The sequence below is a fragment of the Mustela nigripes genome, chromosome 2, assembly GCF_022355385.1.
Source record: "Mustela nigripes isolate SB6536 chromosome 2, MUSNIG.SB6536, whole genome shotgun sequence".
Classification (NCBI taxonomy): domain Eukaryota; kingdom Metazoa; phylum Chordata; class Mammalia; order Carnivora; family Mustelidae; genus Mustela; species Mustela nigripes.
In genome coordinates this window covers 150,520,164-150,537,107 of record NC_081558.1, presented here as the reverse complement: position 1 = coordinate 150,537,107, position 16,944 = coordinate 150,520,164, and the positions used below count along the sequence as shown (strand labels likewise).

General features: G+C 36.4%; 1 protein-coding gene across 6 annotated transcripts in view; it reads left to right on the top strand.

Annotated features, from left to right (window-relative positions):
* The window catches only part of PLS1 (plastin 1), a 117,444-nt gene that overhangs the window by 63,075 nt on the left and 37,425 nt on the right, over window positions 1-16,944 (top strand). For all 6 annotated transcript variants that reach the window (XM_059391809.1, XM_059391808.1, XM_059391807.1 and 3 more), the window contains 6 exons: window positions 3,997-4,160; window positions 5,740-5,869; window positions 9,977-10,109; window positions 11,414-11,495; window positions 14,185-14,350; window positions 14,432-14,574. In XM_059391809.1, the coding sequence (XP_059247792.1) occupies window positions 3,997-4,160; window positions 5,740-5,869; window positions 9,977-10,109; window positions 11,414-11,495; window positions 14,185-14,350; window positions 14,432-14,574 (818 nt within the window). The remainder of the gene's footprint in view (window positions 1-3,996; window positions 4,161-5,739; window positions 5,870-9,976; window positions 10,110-11,413; window positions 11,496-14,184; window positions 14,351-14,431; window positions 14,575-16,944) is intronic.

Genomic DNA, 16,944 nt, shown 5'->3' with positions numbered 1-16,944 from the left:
CCTGGCCTAAGGTAATCCACGTTAATGAATGACAGCGTAACTGAATATGCCTAACATGATATCCTCATTACAGAGAGAAAATATAGAAACACTTCCTTGTTTATAAACTGAACTCTGGTCTTCATGCATGTGTTTGTCACTACCAATGACACTTTCTTACTTCATGCAGAATATTTTAAAATCTGAATATTGCTTTTAAAGGTCATATGTCATAATTTCGTTCTTCCTCACACATAATTTTAAAAAAAACCTTTGGGTTGTTTTTAAAGGCTGCATATCCTGGTTTTTCTTCTTTCACTTTTTAAAGCCATTCAGTGTTTTGTCTTTATGACATTATCATCTGACGGCTTTGTATTTTTTTCCCCAAAATATTCCCTCATACTCTGTTGGATTACAATTCTTCTGCACTTGGTTCCTAGGAAACCGGTGGCAAACAGGGATATAAATATTGTCTTTTGCTCTAGTCTGCAAAAGCATGCAAATGAAAGGTGAGCACAGTGAAAGGACATTGAAACTGTGACACCACTGCCCCTCCCACAGTAGGCTCCTTCTCTGGTACAGAAGAGCAATCCATGAGAAACAGTCAGATGGTAGACCAGAGAGGGTATATAATGATCACAGTTGGTCTCGTGCCTAGATTTCTCACAAACTTAGTGAATAACTACTAAAATTCATGTAGATGAAATGCAGTACAGAATGAATTTTAGAGACCAATAAAAAGAGAACAATTTCAGCTTTAAAAAGAAAGCTCTTAACCACCCCCCCCCAAAAGTAAAGCTGTTAAGACCTTATAACTTAACTTACAAATCATTGCTGTTAAGTAAAGTGAGTTGTACAAATCCCTGGGCTCTTCTACTTTTCTCTGCACAGTCATCTCCAGAGTAACTCAAACCTTCCAAACACAGTCTACATGGTGGCTGAATTAGGCTCACAGTGAATGCCTTAATTCTGATCTTTTCTTTATTTTGAAGACAGTATATTTGTCAGTAGAGCATGGCATGAATATAATACGATTTCTAGAAGGTTATTAATAAATTTTATAGAGTATTGTATGCAGTGCCCAGAATCTTTTCAAGACAAAAGGCAATTTTTGGACTGGTCTGCTCATTTTGAGCATTCAAACAGAGGAAGTAATAGAAATGTCTCTCCTAGTTTGCTACTGCTGTTATTTTATAGTGCAGTTTGGTAGCTTGAACAGAGGTGCTACCTAAGTCTTAGTGAAATATGGATGAATGAGTAATCTGTTTTCTTTGTTTAGCTTTACTCCTTATGACTCATGGACATATAATCCTGCAATATTTATTTAATGATATTTTGAATAAATAATTCACTGATGGAACAAATCTGACAGCCAGATAATTTGCTCTATGTGAGGGCAGTGCTGACACTAGCACAATATGTACTAGCTTTTTATTGACAAGATAAATTGCTACTTATTAACTCAGTATCGTGCCCATCCAACCTTACTATATGGGATATTTTTTGGGTCTCAAAGGTGAGATGACAGATTAAAATATTTGTCTTCTTTTTTTTCTTTATACATTTTGGTAAAATAGCATAACAAAACTTACTGTTTTAGTAACTTTTAAGTATACAGTTCAGTGACATTACATATATTCATGTTATTATGCAACCATACCACTATCTCTAGAACTTTTTTATCTTCCCAAACCCATTAAATACCAACTCCTCATCTTGTACAACATTCTGTTTTATGTCTACATCACATTTGGTTGATCTATTCATCTGTCGAAGGACACCTGAGTTGTTTCTACCTTTTTGCTATTGTGAATAATGTTGCTATGAACTTGAGTATACAAATATCTGTTCACATTTCTCCTTTCAGTTATTTTGGTATTGCTGAATAATATGGTAATTATAAGTTTAATCTTTCGAGGAACCATCATGCTGTTTTCTGTGGTGGCGTCACATCTTACAGTCCCGTCAGTAGTGCATAAGGGTTTCAATTTCTTCAAATCCTTGTCAACACTTACTTTTTCTGTTTAAAAAAAATTTTTTTTTTGTAATAGCCATCAAAAGTGTGAAGCAGTATCTCATTGTGGTTTTAATTTACATTTCCCTAATGTTTTGTGACGTTGAGCATCTTTTCATATGTGTATTGAACATTTGTATAACTTCTTTGGGAAAATGTCTCTTCGTTCCTATTCAGTGTCTATTTCTTCTGCCCACTTTTTAATCAAGTTATTTATTTTTGTTGAATTATAAGAAAGTCTTGTTTCTTTTTAAACTATAATCTTTATGATAATTTAACCTAAGCCTTGATTTTCTCATCTTTAAAATAAGAATTATATTATTAACTACCTCAAGGTTGTTATAGGATTTTGTGAGATAAGTTCTTAACAAATCACGTGGCACAGAATATGTGCTTATTAAATGGTATTTATTATTTTTTTTGTCACATCATACCCAAACCACAGAGGCCATAGGGATGGAGCTGGGATTTAAACACACAGACTTACTCATCTTCAGAGCTCTAGCTCCTAAGTATTCTTGTTAGTATAGCATGGCAGTTAGTAAGTAAACAACTTTTCCTCAATCTTGCCTGTGAGGGTGGGGGAAATGAGCAGAGGAAGAGGGAGAGAGAAAATCTTAGGCGAGTTCCATGCCCAGCAAGGAGCCAGATGCAGGACTCAGTCTCATGACCCAGAGATCATGACCTGAGCCAAAATCAAGATTTGGACACTTAACCAACTGAGCCATCCAGACACCCCTCAATCATGTTTATTTTATTTATTTATTTTTTTAATCGTATTTATTTTTAAATACTCTTTGCCATAGTACTGGTAAAGAAGTAAGCCAGGTAGTTTATTTGCCTATTTCAGAATTATAGGAAACAATTCTAAACTTGTGATATATTAAATAATGATATTTTGCTCTAAGTTCAGAGAAAATAATATTATTATTGCCATATCAATGTTTCTGACTGACTTTTGAGGTTATAGCAATATTTTAGTTATTGGTAGATTCTAGTTGAGAAACTTTCCATTGTTTTAAACTGTTAATTCTAAAACTTGTGTACAAGAGTTTAAAAGAAAAGTTTCTGTCTTTATTATTAAGTGAGTTATAGTGAGGATGGCTCTTTTATGGAGAGGAAAACATGAAATAGAGGAAACAAAGCAACTATTAGCAGATGAGTCAAGAAAGCCTATATAAGAAGGTGGATCCAGGCAACTAACCAAACAATCCAGAGCTCTGTTGCCAACTCTGGTTGGGAGTATTTTGTGTTGCCTTTGTTCTGTGTCAAGAAGTGATATCTAATCTCCAGGGAAAACCTAGGGAAGGGCACCTCAGTGATAACATGAAAATGCCTGGAAACCTATTTTCAAAAGTCCAAATACAGGTGTGAAATTATTTCTTGAATACTTAATGTCAAATTGACATCAAACATGATTCAGCCTACATAATGGTATCATAAATACATAATGAAGAAGCAATGAATTATTGACAAATGAAACAGAACTGCCACCAAGAGAAATGTATAGCAGAAATACCTTATTGTATTTAATACACAAACATGATACACATATTTTATACAGAATGTGAGACCTACAGATCCATTTTATAAGTTCTGTGAAGAAGTTAAAATTTGGGTGGGTGTTCCCTCATGACCATTGCTGCTGTTTCTTCTAGGTATCTGAGATTTGTTAATGCTTAGTTCTTTGAAATTTAGTCATATGCTAAGCCTGAGTTTTTCATCCGCCAGAGCAACGTTCATGCTCTTATACTTATGCTCATGTACTTAAAATACTCATGGAGTTCTAAATCTGTGTGGATAAAGTCCATCTCAATATGAGATTTTTGATAAAGTGCATAGACTACTTGTACAGTTCAGATACAAGAGAAAAGGTGACTGCAACTTGTGGAACAAACTGGAAAGTTTTTACCTGCCTGTGAATCTCCCACGAGGCCTGCGGGGTGTGCACCTCTGATGAAGAGTGCAAGTGATAGTTGACAGCTCATAATTTATCTTTACAGATATTGACAACAGTGGATATGTTAGTGACTATGAACTTCAGGACCTGTTTAAGGAAGCGAGCCTTCCTCTGCCTGGATACAAGGTGCGCGAGATTGTGGAGAAAATTCTAGCAGTTGCTGACAACAACAAAGATGGCAAAATCAATTTTCAAGAGTTTGTGTCAGTAAGTAATCCCTTCCTTTCCTGGTTACTGATCTTTTTGCTTTGAGCAAAATTTTAATAATGTCATCACTCTCTTCCATTAAATCTGGCTACGGAGACCAGATAAAAGCACTGCTTTATAATGATGATGGTGATGGTAACAACAGTGTCCACAAATAATTCATAAAAGAAAGGGAAAAATTATTCTCAAGTTGTTGGAAGTCAGGCTTTGGCAGTCATAGCTCACGTGCTAATAAAACTACAGTTGAGTTCAGTGTTTATTGACTATCTGTGTACAGAATGTTTTAATGTCTCAGTACTTGGTCTTGAGAAATGGAATATTTTTTGGTGACTGACATAGCTAAGATATGGGAGCTATACTTCCTAGAAACTAATTATTTTCTTGTGATAAGTTAGACCTTCAGTTTCAGCAAATGTCACCAGGTAAATTTTGGTGCTAGCTATGATAGCATTGTTTCATTATTAAAGTACCTCAAGGCTCAGGGAACTGAACAGGATGAAAAATAAAACATGACACAACCAACAAAAGAAAAATAGGTTGTAGAACCGAATATTGAATATCATGTATTTCAGACTCACTAGATAAGAGGGATGGATGACTTGGCCACATTGCCTTTGCCACCTGCCCACTGAGCAAGGGCTGTCACTTCTTCCAGCACCACAACCATGACTGTATGTGTCATATGGAAATAGAACTTGGTGGTGAGGCTGGAGAACCCAGGGACTCAGGGAACTTGTCCTGGGAGCTGTGAAGACTGAGCTGAGATCCGAAGAAAGATGTTAAACAGATCAAAGGGGTTGAGTGGGGGAACTGAATGATGTGTGAGGCCAGTGGAAGTGACAGCCTATTGTAGAGGCTCTGTGTGGCTTTAGGGATGGTAGATCTTCTCAAGCACTTGGAAAATGCTGAGTGTGAATAGGGCGAGATGGTAAGTGTATGGAATGCAGCTAGGGAAGTAAGTTGGGGTCAGGTCATGCGGGGTCTTGCAGAATTTTCATTTTTATCATAAGAGCAATAGGAAGCCAGTGATGTAGGAAGAAGAGAGTGTGAAGTCACATGATCAGATTCAAAATTTTAAAAATGCACTCTGGCTGCTGCTTGGAGTACTGATTAAATTCAGTCTAGCCAATCATGAGAGTGATTGAAAGAGGGTATTTCTCCAAGCCTCTCTTATTTCCTACAATATCTGACTTACTGATTTTAAAACATATATACATTTGCAATGCACAGACAGGAAAATAATCCTCATTAAAGCATTAAAAATCTTTGTCACGTAGTGAGTTATTCTTTAGTTTTCAAAAGGCACGACAAAATGTTGTGGCAAGCACAGGAGAATAATTTCAGTGTATTTAATTTAAGCTTAATTATAACGAAATTTCTTCTAGTGTTTGGGGTGCAAATGTTTGGACATTTTGTATGCTGGGTAAAATGACACAAGAGCTAACCAATAAGGGTGAGAGTACCTGATTAGGATTTCTTTTGATGTTATTCCAAATAAAGAAGTCTAAATAATTATCTGTCACATTGTAAGGTTTGTTATGATTGGTCAAGGTTCAATTTTACTTATATTCCATTCCAGCTGATACAAGAGTTAAAAAGCAAACACATCAGCAGGACATTCCGCAAAATAATTAATAAGAGAGAAGGAATTACTGCTATTGGAGGAACCTCATCCATTTCCAGTGAGGGCACACAGCATTCTTACGCAGGTAACCTGCCAATCTAAATTTGACCTTTCAGTCACTGATTCATTCACTAAGTGTGATATTTCATCAAATCTAAGATGCCATTCATTTGTAATTCATACCATTGTTTTATGTACCATTGAGGGAAAATCAGACTAAACTATAGTGTGCCATCAAATTTGAAATGCATCTCAATTTTAGAGGTGTCAGGATGAAAAATCATAGAATCAGTGAAATCACTGATTTCCTACCATGTGTCAGGCACAGCACACAAGGAGATTAGAAACAACAAAATAGAAATTGTTTATATTTCGGCATTGAATATGTTCATTCATGAACTCTGAATGGATTTTTCATCCTGACTGGTGAGTTGGGTATATTTTTAGACCCAACCTAGGAATTTGTTGAGAGGTTTATTTCTAGGACATTTCCCTTACATTTTCCAGGAGCTGAGATTCCTGAATCATCTTTTATCAAGCAACTAGGTGACTAGAGAGCACAGAATCTGATTTGCTAGATCTGATAGAATCATTGGAATGTTGCCCAATGGTAAATCCTAAGATGAGAGGTCTTACCATGTTAAGCTTACTTTTTACTTTTTGTGGTCAAGATGTTTGAGAAGCTCTGGTCAAGTTCATTTTGCTTATATTAAAATAAGTAGAACTTGATTTTTATTTTATTTTAAAAGATTTTATTCATTTGTTTGAGAGAGAGAGAGAGAGGGAGAATAAGCAGGGGGAGGGGCAAAGGGAGAGAGAGAAGCAGACTCCCCACTGAGCAAGGAGCTCGAGAGGGGACTCAATCCAGGAACCCTGGAATCATGACATCCCTGAACTGTGCTTTTTAAATTATTGATTTAACTGTAACCTTTTCTCCATTTTCCTCTGAGATCTGAATCTGTTAATTATCCTCTTGATTCTCTTCCTTTCAACTGGATTTTTCTGTAACAGTTTACTCACACTTCTCCCACCCATTTTAAGTTTTTTCTACCCTTTTCCAGAAGTGTGGTAAAGGCAGTGAACTATAACTGCTACCTTCATTTTTTGAAAGGGGTTCACTCCTTAACTCCATTTCTGCCTACCCATTCTAATGAAACGTCTTCTTCAATTTTTAAATCTTTTTATTGAGATATAATATGCATCTAGCAAAGTGTTATAATTCTTAACTGGACAGCTCAAGGAATTTTTACATGTGTCAACATCCTGTACCTACATCTATGTAGATGCCACCAGATCAAGAGAAAATATTTCATCACCCTCAATTGCTCCTTCATGCCTCGAACGGTAACTATTTCTTCCCAGAGGGGACCACTTTTCTGACATCTGTCACCATAGATTCTTCTTTTTTTACTGATTTGTTGGAGTATAAGATGCACACAGTAAGAACATAAAGTGTACTATTTTTACATGTGTGGCTTGATGACTTTTTAATACATGAATATGTAAATGTGTAAATTGTTATCCATGTAACTATTATCTTGAACGAGGTATGGAACATTTAATAGCTTTTTTTTAAAAAAGATTTTATTTATTTATTTGGCAGAGATCACAAGTAAGCAGAGAGTTAGGCAGAGAAAGAGGGAGAAGCGGGCTCCCCACGGAGCAGAGAGCCTGATGCAGGGCTCAGTCCCAGGACCCTTAAGATCATGACCTGAACAGAAGGCAGAGGCTCAACCCACTGAGCCACCCAGGTGCCCCCACTTAATAGCTTTTTAAAAAAGAGCAGCTTTATTGAGATATAATTGAGATGCCATGAAATTCACCCTTTGAAAATGTGCAGTTCAGTGGTTTTTAGTATATTCACAGAGTTGTATGGTCATCACCACCATCTAATTTTGGAATACTTTCATTACACTAAGGAGAAACACCATGCTCATTAGCAGACCCTCCTAATTTCTCCCTTCCCGCAGCCTCTGGCAACCAGTGATCTACTTTGCCTCTTGTGGAAATTTCCTGTAAATGAAATCATAGAGCAGTGGCCTTTCACTTGACTGGCTCCCTCACTGGCATAACATTACCTCTTGTGATATATATTATACTGCATTCTTTTTCTTGCCATACACTATTTTCTTCTATGGATAGCATCACATTTTGCTTATTCTTTCATCAGCTGATAGACATTTGGGTCGTCTTGACTATTCTTAATACTGCAGTATGAGCACTTTGGTATACATTTTTGTGTGAACATAGGTTTTAACTTATCTTAGGTATATACTTAGGAGTAGAATTGCTAGGGCTTTTTGTAACTCTGTGTTTAATATTTTTAAAAACTGCCAAACTGTTTTTAAAGTGGTTGCACGAGGTGCCTTGTTAGCGCAGTAGGTAGCGCGTCAGTCTCATAAAGTGGTTGCACGATTTTGCATCCCCACTAGCAATGTTTGAAAGTCCAAATTCTTTATATTCTCATCAACACTTGTTATTGTCCCTTTTGTTTATTATGGCCATCTTAGCCATTGTGAAATATTATCTCATTCCTGGTTCCTATACCTGAAACATCTTTCCTTTTTCTCCGCATCTTAAAAATCTGTCTTCAAAAAAAAAAAAAAATCTGTCATTCAGATTGTACCTTCTCAGGGCAGCTGGATGGCTCAGTTGGTTAAGTGTCTGCCTTTAGCTTAGGTTATGATCTCAGGGTCTTGGGATTCAGCCTTGCTTGGGGCTCCCTGTTCAGTGGGGAGTCTGCTTGTCTTTCTGCTCCTCCCCTCTCTCTCAAATAAGTAAATAAAATCTTAAAAAACAATCAAACACATTGTACTTTCTCCATAAAGCCTTTTCTTGACCAGCCCCCAACTGGAAGTGATTCTTCTGTTCTTTAAATTCTCTAAAACCCTGCCTATATCTCTTATGGTCTGTTTATTTCCCTTATTTTGGGTTTCTTTGTATATCTTTTTTTATCATTACACTAAGAAGTCCTTGATGGTAAGGTACAATATTCTAGTGACCTTTAAATTCCTAGATTCTAAGTCTCTGAGTAGGTATGTTTGGTGAAGCAAGAAGTTAAAAAGGCAGATTATGATATGTACAAAAGATAAATATTAGTAAATGTGTCTTTTTGATATTGTATATGTGTGTGTGTGTGTCTGTGTGATGGCTTACATTTTGGGAGTGCCTGTCAAATATGCCCTTATAAAATTACTTAATTCTAGGAATTGGGGCAGTTTGGCTCACTATATGCTACTCTGTGATAGAAATGGGAATTATTTTCTTTGAAGATTTGGGTTGTTAAATCATTTTTATATTTGCAGAGTAATAATAAAGCCATGGAACATTTTTCTTTCAAGTTTCTATTTTCCCAACTGCTTAGCTCAATAACTTTTTCGGCCTAAAGATCAATGTGCCCACACCAGAAACCATGTATTGAGAAGTTGAGGTGGCTGAGAGTAGAGCTGGTATCTAGATTTGTATCAGTCTTCTTGTAGTAGAAATTCCACAGAAATGGAGGTGGTTCATTCATTCAGATAGCTCTTGACTGGAATTAGTATTTCTGTTATAAGCCCCAAATCACAACTCCGTACATTTTGGTGGGGGTTGTGGAATTTATTGCTGTGGAAATCTGATGCTTGTATTTTTTTTTTAATTTTTTTAAAAGATTTAAAAAAAAAATTATTTAACAGACAGAGATCACAAGTAGGCAGAGAGGCAGGCAGAGAGAGAAGGGAAGAGAAGCGGGCTTCCCACTGAACAGAGAACCCGATGTGGAGCTCCATCCCAGCACCCTGGGATCATGACCTGAGCCGAAGGCAGAGTCTTTAACCCACTGAGCCACCCAGGCACTCCTGATGCTTGTATTTTTAAATCCTGTTGTGTGTGCCTGATCTGACCACTCATGGTTGGCTTCTGATTGATTAGCTTTCAGAAGCAATATATTTTAGTAAGGATTTTAGAATCAAATCAAATACTTACTGTGCTCGTTTAAGCTGTGTACCATACTGTTTCCTAAAACATCAGATGAAAAAATGGAACAAATTCCCCTTTCTCCTTAAAACCTTATGCCCTCTTAAACCTGGTAGTATTTTAGCAGAGCTTTAATAATAACCATTTATTATCTTTGAACAGAAGTTAAAAAGTATGTCTCTGTAGTGTGGTTAATTTTGTGAAATTTGGTTTGCTGATGAAGATTTTCTCTTTTCAGAGGAAGAAAAAGTAGCTTTTGTTAACTGGATCAACAAAGCCCTGGCGGATGACCCTGACTGTAAACATCTCCTACCCATGAATCCCAGTGATGGCAGCCTTTTCAGATCACTTGCAGATGGTATCCTTCTTTGGTGAGTTGAACATTAGGTTAAGGGAAATACGTTCTTCCTCTTTCCATTGATGAGCATTCAGTAAAAACTACAACTCAGGGAACGAGTAGCTATCTAGGTATTGAAGAATTTATATTACACGGAAAATTAAGTAAGGGTGCTTTCCAAAATTTTTCTCCAAATGCAGTCTCTTAGTTTTCTCATGCCTTTTCTATTTCCTTATTGATATCAAGCCCGTTTTGAGTTATTCCTCTGATGTATTTAAAAATGTTCACAGGGTTTCTTTTTTCACTTTCAATAAGGAATTATTGACTGGGACAGGAACATGAGGAAATGTAAGAGAAAGATACATCTCATTTTGCTTAAATGAAATTAATGCTTAAAATCAAGTCTTGTCATACCCTTGGCTCCTTGCAGTATGTTTCTGCTCATTAGCCTGTAAACTCTTTAGGGGCATGTCTTTCTCTGTGGTATGTACTATAGTCCCAGTATACTTCTTTGTACAAAGGAGGTGTCTTTTTTTTTTTTTTAATAAAAATTTAGAAAAATTACAAATAAGAACATTTTTGTTCTTATTACCCATAACTGGCTATTATTAATGTTCTGGCATGTTTCTTTCAGTCTTTTTTTCTGTGTTTTTACTTAAAAAGAAAAAAAAAAGCTCCAACCTACTCACAAGTACAGGATATTAGTTTTTAAATAACATGTAAAATATACCTTGACTTCCACCTACAGTTCTAATCTCTTTTTCTGATCTTCAGAGTAAATTCCTATTACAAATTGAATTGGTATTTTCCTATCTTTATTTTAAAATATAAAATATGTTCTAAAATTTGGAGATAAATTTTACCGCAATTTCTCTTAAAATGTTTGTGGTATTGAAATCTTAGAAAGCCCATGTGTCTGACTCTTTCTGCAACAACATTAATTTTGACACTATTGCTGCTACTTTATGGAACGTGGATTCTTGAGAGTTTGTTTTTTACATTTCAGACTGCTGAATGTTGATGATCATTAAATAGAGACAGGACTCACATAAAGAAAATGCAAGACAGTTTAAAAATATTATGAGGAAACACTAAGATTACTATTGGAATGAGAAATATTCCGTAACCTAAAACGGAATTTGTTTTAGGTTACGGAATATTTCTAAGATTTTAAAAAGTAAGTCCCTGACATGAATCACAGTATATTTTAAAGAGGTGGATTGTTATAACTGTTTTGTCTACTTGCAAAAACAAACTAAAAAGTCTTAAATAATTTAGCTTAAATTATTTATCTTAAACTGGGAGTCTTAAGCTTAATTATTGCCATTTTCTCTGTAGCAAAATGATCAACTTATCTGAACCAGATACAATTGATGAAAGAGCCATTAATAAGAAAAAGCTCACCCCTTTCACTATTTCTGTAAGTATTTGCCCTTTGCTAATAATCATGTTACTGTGTTGTAAAGCGTAAGGCCTTTATTAGTGGGTTCTCAGGCCCGGGTAAAACTTTTTTTACTCCACAATTGTACTGAGAAATAATTGACATATTTCACTGTGTGAGGTTAAGGCATACAGTGTGATGGTTTGATTTGCATATATTGTGAAGTGATTATTACAATAGGTTCAGCTAACATGCACATTCTTATTTAGGTACAATAAAAAGAAAAGAGAGAAAAAGGACAAAAATTTTCTCCTTGAGATGAGAACTCATAGGACCTACTCTCTTAACACCTTTGCTACATACCATACAGTGGTGTTAGCTAGTCATCTTGTTGTACATGACATCTCTAGTACTTAATTATCTTAAAACTGCAAGTTTGTATCTTTTGACCATCTTCCTCCAGTTTTTCCTCTTCCCACTCTTTGCCTCTGGTAACCCCAAGTCTGATCTCTTTTTCTATGAGTTTGGTAATTTTTGCTTTGTTTTGTTTTACATTTCACATATGAGTGAGGTCATATAATATTTATCTTTGTCTGTCTGACTTATTTCACTTAGCATAATGCCTTCAGGGTCCACTCATGTAGAATGTCAAATTTAACATAATTTCAGTTGCCTATAAAAACTAGGCTTTATTAAATAGAAATTCATCTGTATTTTGTACTGAATGAAATAAAGATTCAAAGTGCTTTGAATGAGGGTGCCTGGGTGGCTCTGTTGAGTAAGCATCTGACTTGATCTTAGCTCAGGTCTTAATCTTGGTGTTAATGGATTCAAGCCCCAGCGTGGAAGCCAGTTAAAACAGACAAGCAAACAAACATTGTTCAGAGTGCTTTGGATGAACTTTACTTAAGACACTAGTATTCAGGTTATATTATTGTAATCATCGAGTTGCTTTTATTAGTAAGTATTTTCTTGATGTTGTTGTTCTTGGTGAAAATAAGAGCACTCTTATAAGAGTTTTACCCCATATTTTACTATTTCATAGAATTTGAACTATTCTTTTTCGCTATATTGTTCTGTAGTCAGCTTCTCCGTTCAGGTCTTGTTAAAGTGTAGGAGTCTATAGTCACCACATTATAAAATAGTCACCCCTCAAAATCTCTAGAGCAGGGCCAGGTATCAACAGATACTAAGTACTTACTGTGGCAGTCACTGTTCTAAACAACTGCATGAATTATCTCTCTGAATTTTCCTGGCACCTTTAAAATACAGTGGATACTACAGTTTTACAGATGAGAAAACTGAGGCACTGAGAGGTTACTCGGAACCAGGATATGATTCCCAGTGATCCCTCCTTTCTCTTGACAAATATAACCCTTAATTTTGCTAAAGTTTTTAAGCCTCTTTTATAAGGAAGCTACAACCTTAGTGCGGTGGTACATGGTGAGTCCTGGAGTATCCAAGGGGATACTCCCATTTCCTGTATCTTTGAGAAGTATGAATTGGATGTTGACTAACATGGCTTTCTTGTCTCCCGCTATTGCATATTCCTAGCAGAAACTACCATTCTTGAAGAAGCACATTTCTGATTGCAATTGCCATAGGTTTATTTTCTTTCACATCTTGTGTCAGGATGCTTTGCTTAATGTCTAGAATGTTGAAAATATTCATACGTCTTATTTTAGGATATATGTGTCACATAACTTTTTAATGGCACTGACTCTGAAATACAGCATTTATCAGTGCTGTACAAATCTATTGTCTGGTTTTACTTTTAATATTTTAATGTTGTACATTAACTTTTAATGTTTTACTTTTACTTTTTTTTTTTTTAAGATTTTATTTATTTATTTGACAGAGAGAGATCACAGTAGGCAGAGAGAGAGAGAGGAGGAAGCAGGCTCCCTGCTGAGCAGAGAGCCTGATGCGGGACTCAATCCCAGGACCCTGAGATCATGACCTGAGCCGAAGGCAGTGGCCTAACCCACTGAGCCACCCAGGCGCCCCTTACTTTTACTTTTAATGGTTTTACTTTTTAATGTGTGAATGCAGTGCATTAAAGAAAATAAGGAAAAAATATTCTGTAGCTGTTTTGCAATAACTACAGGATGGGTCTGAGGGAGCTAAAACTTTTACAATTTTTTTTTAGAGACGACATTTTTCCAATATGAGTAGGTGGTAATAGTGTAGATCGTTAGGAGGCTTGAAAGAGTATACTAATGTAGAATGAAAGAAGATCTCTGGGAAGGAGCAAAGTGTTACTGTGGATATTAAATCTATCTTGTTTTTTTAGTAATTTTAGAGCTCTGGGAATAGATTGGCTAGAATACTACCAGTTTCCCATGAAACTTTATCCAAAAGAAGCCTCATTCATTTATAAAAGGTTGTAAAGTTGTGATAATATCGTTTTGTTTTTTTTTTTACCTCATGATGATGGATTTATGTAGTATCATGATGTACAAAAGAAGACAAATACGAAGGGATGAAAATGACGTACAGTAACTATGAAAGCAAGGGAATGAGATCAAGTAGTAAAGTCCTGGTTAAAGCTATGGGGTTGGTTTTTTTTTTTTTTTTTTTTTTGTAGTAGTATTTTGCTTGTATAAATACTACTTGTGTTTCAAAATCTGAATTTTCACAATCTTTTGTTTCTTATTTACCTTCGCAACTTGTCAGTAAGACTTTGGAAAGTACTTTCTCACAGGTAATTTTCTTTGTGGCAATTCAGGAAAACTTAAACCTAGCCCTGAATTCTGCCTCAGCCATTGGTTGTAGAGTGGTCAACATTGGGGCCCAGGATCTCAAAGAAGGAAAACCTCACTTGGTCTTGGGACTTCTCTGGCAGATCATCAAAGTTGGTCTTTTGGCTGATATTGAGATTTCTAGGAATGAAGGTAAGGTCATCAAAAATATTTGCTTTTCATTAACATATACTTACTCTGGGAAGAACTTATATTTTATTGTTTTCCTTTCAGCTCTGATTGCATTGCTAAACGAAGGTGAGGATCTAGAAGAGCTGATGAAGCTTTCTCCAGAGGAATTACTGCTGCGATGGGTGAACTACCATCTGACCAATGCAGGATGGCGCAACATCAAAAACTTCAGCCAAGACATTAAGGTTTATATTTTAATGTTCATAACTGTGATATAAAAGAAAGATGTAGAATGTAAAAAAAAAATCAAAACATGTTCAAAATTAATTTCAAACTGAAGTTTAATACATAAGGCCAAAGTGTAAAAAAATGAAATTTTGCATTTCTCTGTCTGAGGTGGATCTTCCGATTCTAATTGCAAAATCTTTATATTTAAAAAAAAACTGGTTTAAATGGCTGGTTACCAGAAGGGAGGTGGATGGGGGGATGGATGAAATAGGTGATGGGTATTAAGCAGTGTTGAGCACCAGCTGTTGTTTGGAAGTGCTGAATCACACTGTATTGTACACCAGAAACTAGCATTACAGTGTGTATTAGCTAACTGCAATTCAAATAAAATCTTAAAAAATATAAAAAGGACAAAATCTTCTTTTGCAATAAAGAAAAACTGGTTTACTGGTATTTAAGAAGAAATATAGCTTGGCTGTGCGGAGATACTAGCCCTAGCAGATTAAAGCATTCCTTCCCATTTTATATGCCACAAAGAGATTAAATTATAATGAGGAGGTCAGTCTATTAATTTGGACTGAGAATTTGTCTGTTCACTGGACTAGAGGTCGTTGTGGGCCTGACCAGTTCAACACTCTTACTCCCACTTTGCCAATAACAAGCTAACAGGAGACCAGATGTCTGAGGGCACAGGGAATCAGTAGACAAAGGAATTCTTCAGGTATGATTCTCAACCAAAATGGCTTGAAATACTTCCCTCCCTTATCAGAAGAGCTTGTCAAGGAGCCTGTGACATTCAGTGTGCCTAACAGTTCTTCCATGGTCACTCCCTAGACATGCACTGGCATACTTGGTCCCTATGTCTCCCTCTTCTCTATGCTTTTTTCCCCACCCAGACTAATCAGCATTGGCATTTATTTGTATTTTCTCTCTAGATATATTAACCCCTTCAGTCAGACTATGTTCTTGTCATAATGGGCTTAGATGACAATCTCTTTGAAGTGACATTATATTTCTCTGCTTTCAGTTATTATATGCTCATTTAAATATATATTTTGGGGGGCTCTCTTACTTTAAAATTCAGTTTATCAGATTCTTATTAAACCCCTCCTATGGGGTTGTATGCCAGGTATAGGGGATGTGAAGATTTAGCTCTTAAGAAGCTGACTGGTTATACAGGGAGATAAACATCTAGGAGACAGATAATTCATTTATCTATTGCTATATAACAAGCCACTCAGAACTTAATAGCTTAAAATGACAATATCGTTTCTATGATTCTGTTGGTTAATGTGGCTTGGTTAAGTAGTTCTGTTTCAGATGCGTTTGTTTGGGATCACTAAGTCACTTACATTCAGCTGTCAGTTGGGCTGGTCTGGAGGGTGGGTGCACAAGGGCACCACTTCCATGTCTTGTGCCTCACAGAGTCTCCAGGAGGCCTTTCCATGTGGCTAGCTAGTGCTTCCTCATAGCGTGATCATTTCAGATAGCTGGACTTCCTCCATGGAGACTCACTTCAAGAGGGAGGAAGCAGAAGCTCCTAGGGCTTGGGCTTGGGAGCCCCAGTACCTCACTTGCCCGGCATTCTGTTGTTCAGAACAGGTCACAGGGCCAGTCTGAGTTAAATGGGGGAAGGCTTCCAGAAGTTAATACTTCACCCTCATCTTTTTTTTTATTAATTATTTTTATTAACATATAACGTATTATTTGCCCCAGGGGTACAGGTCTACGAATTGTCAGGCTTACACACTTCACAGAACTCACCATTTCACATACCCTCCCCAATGTCCATAATCCAACCACCCTCTACATAACCCCCTCCCCCTGGCAACACTCAGTTTGTTTTGTGAGATTAAAAGTTTCTTATGGTTTGTCTCCCTCCCATTCCCATCTTGTTTCATTTTTTCCTTCGCTACCCCCAAAACCCTCACTCTGCTTCTCAAATTCCTCATATCAGGGAGATCATATGATAATTGTATTTCTCTGATTGACTTATTTCATTCAGCATAATACCCTCTAGTTCCATCCACGTTGTTGCAAATGGCAAGATTTCATTTCTTTTGATAGCTGCATAGTATTCCATTGTATATATATACACCACATCTTCTTTATTCATTTGCCTGTTGATGGACATCTAGGCTCTTTCCATAGTTTGGCTATTGTGGACATTGCTGCTATAAACATTCGGGTGCATGTGCCCCTTCGGATCACTACATTTGTTTCTTTAGGGTAAATACCTGGTAGTGCAATTACTGGGTCATAGGGTAGTTCTATTTTCAACTTTTTGAGGAACCTCCATGCTGTTTTCCAGAGTGGCTGCACCAGCTTGCCTTCCCACCAATAGTGTAGGAGGGTTCCCCTTTCTCTGCATCCTCACCAGTATCTAT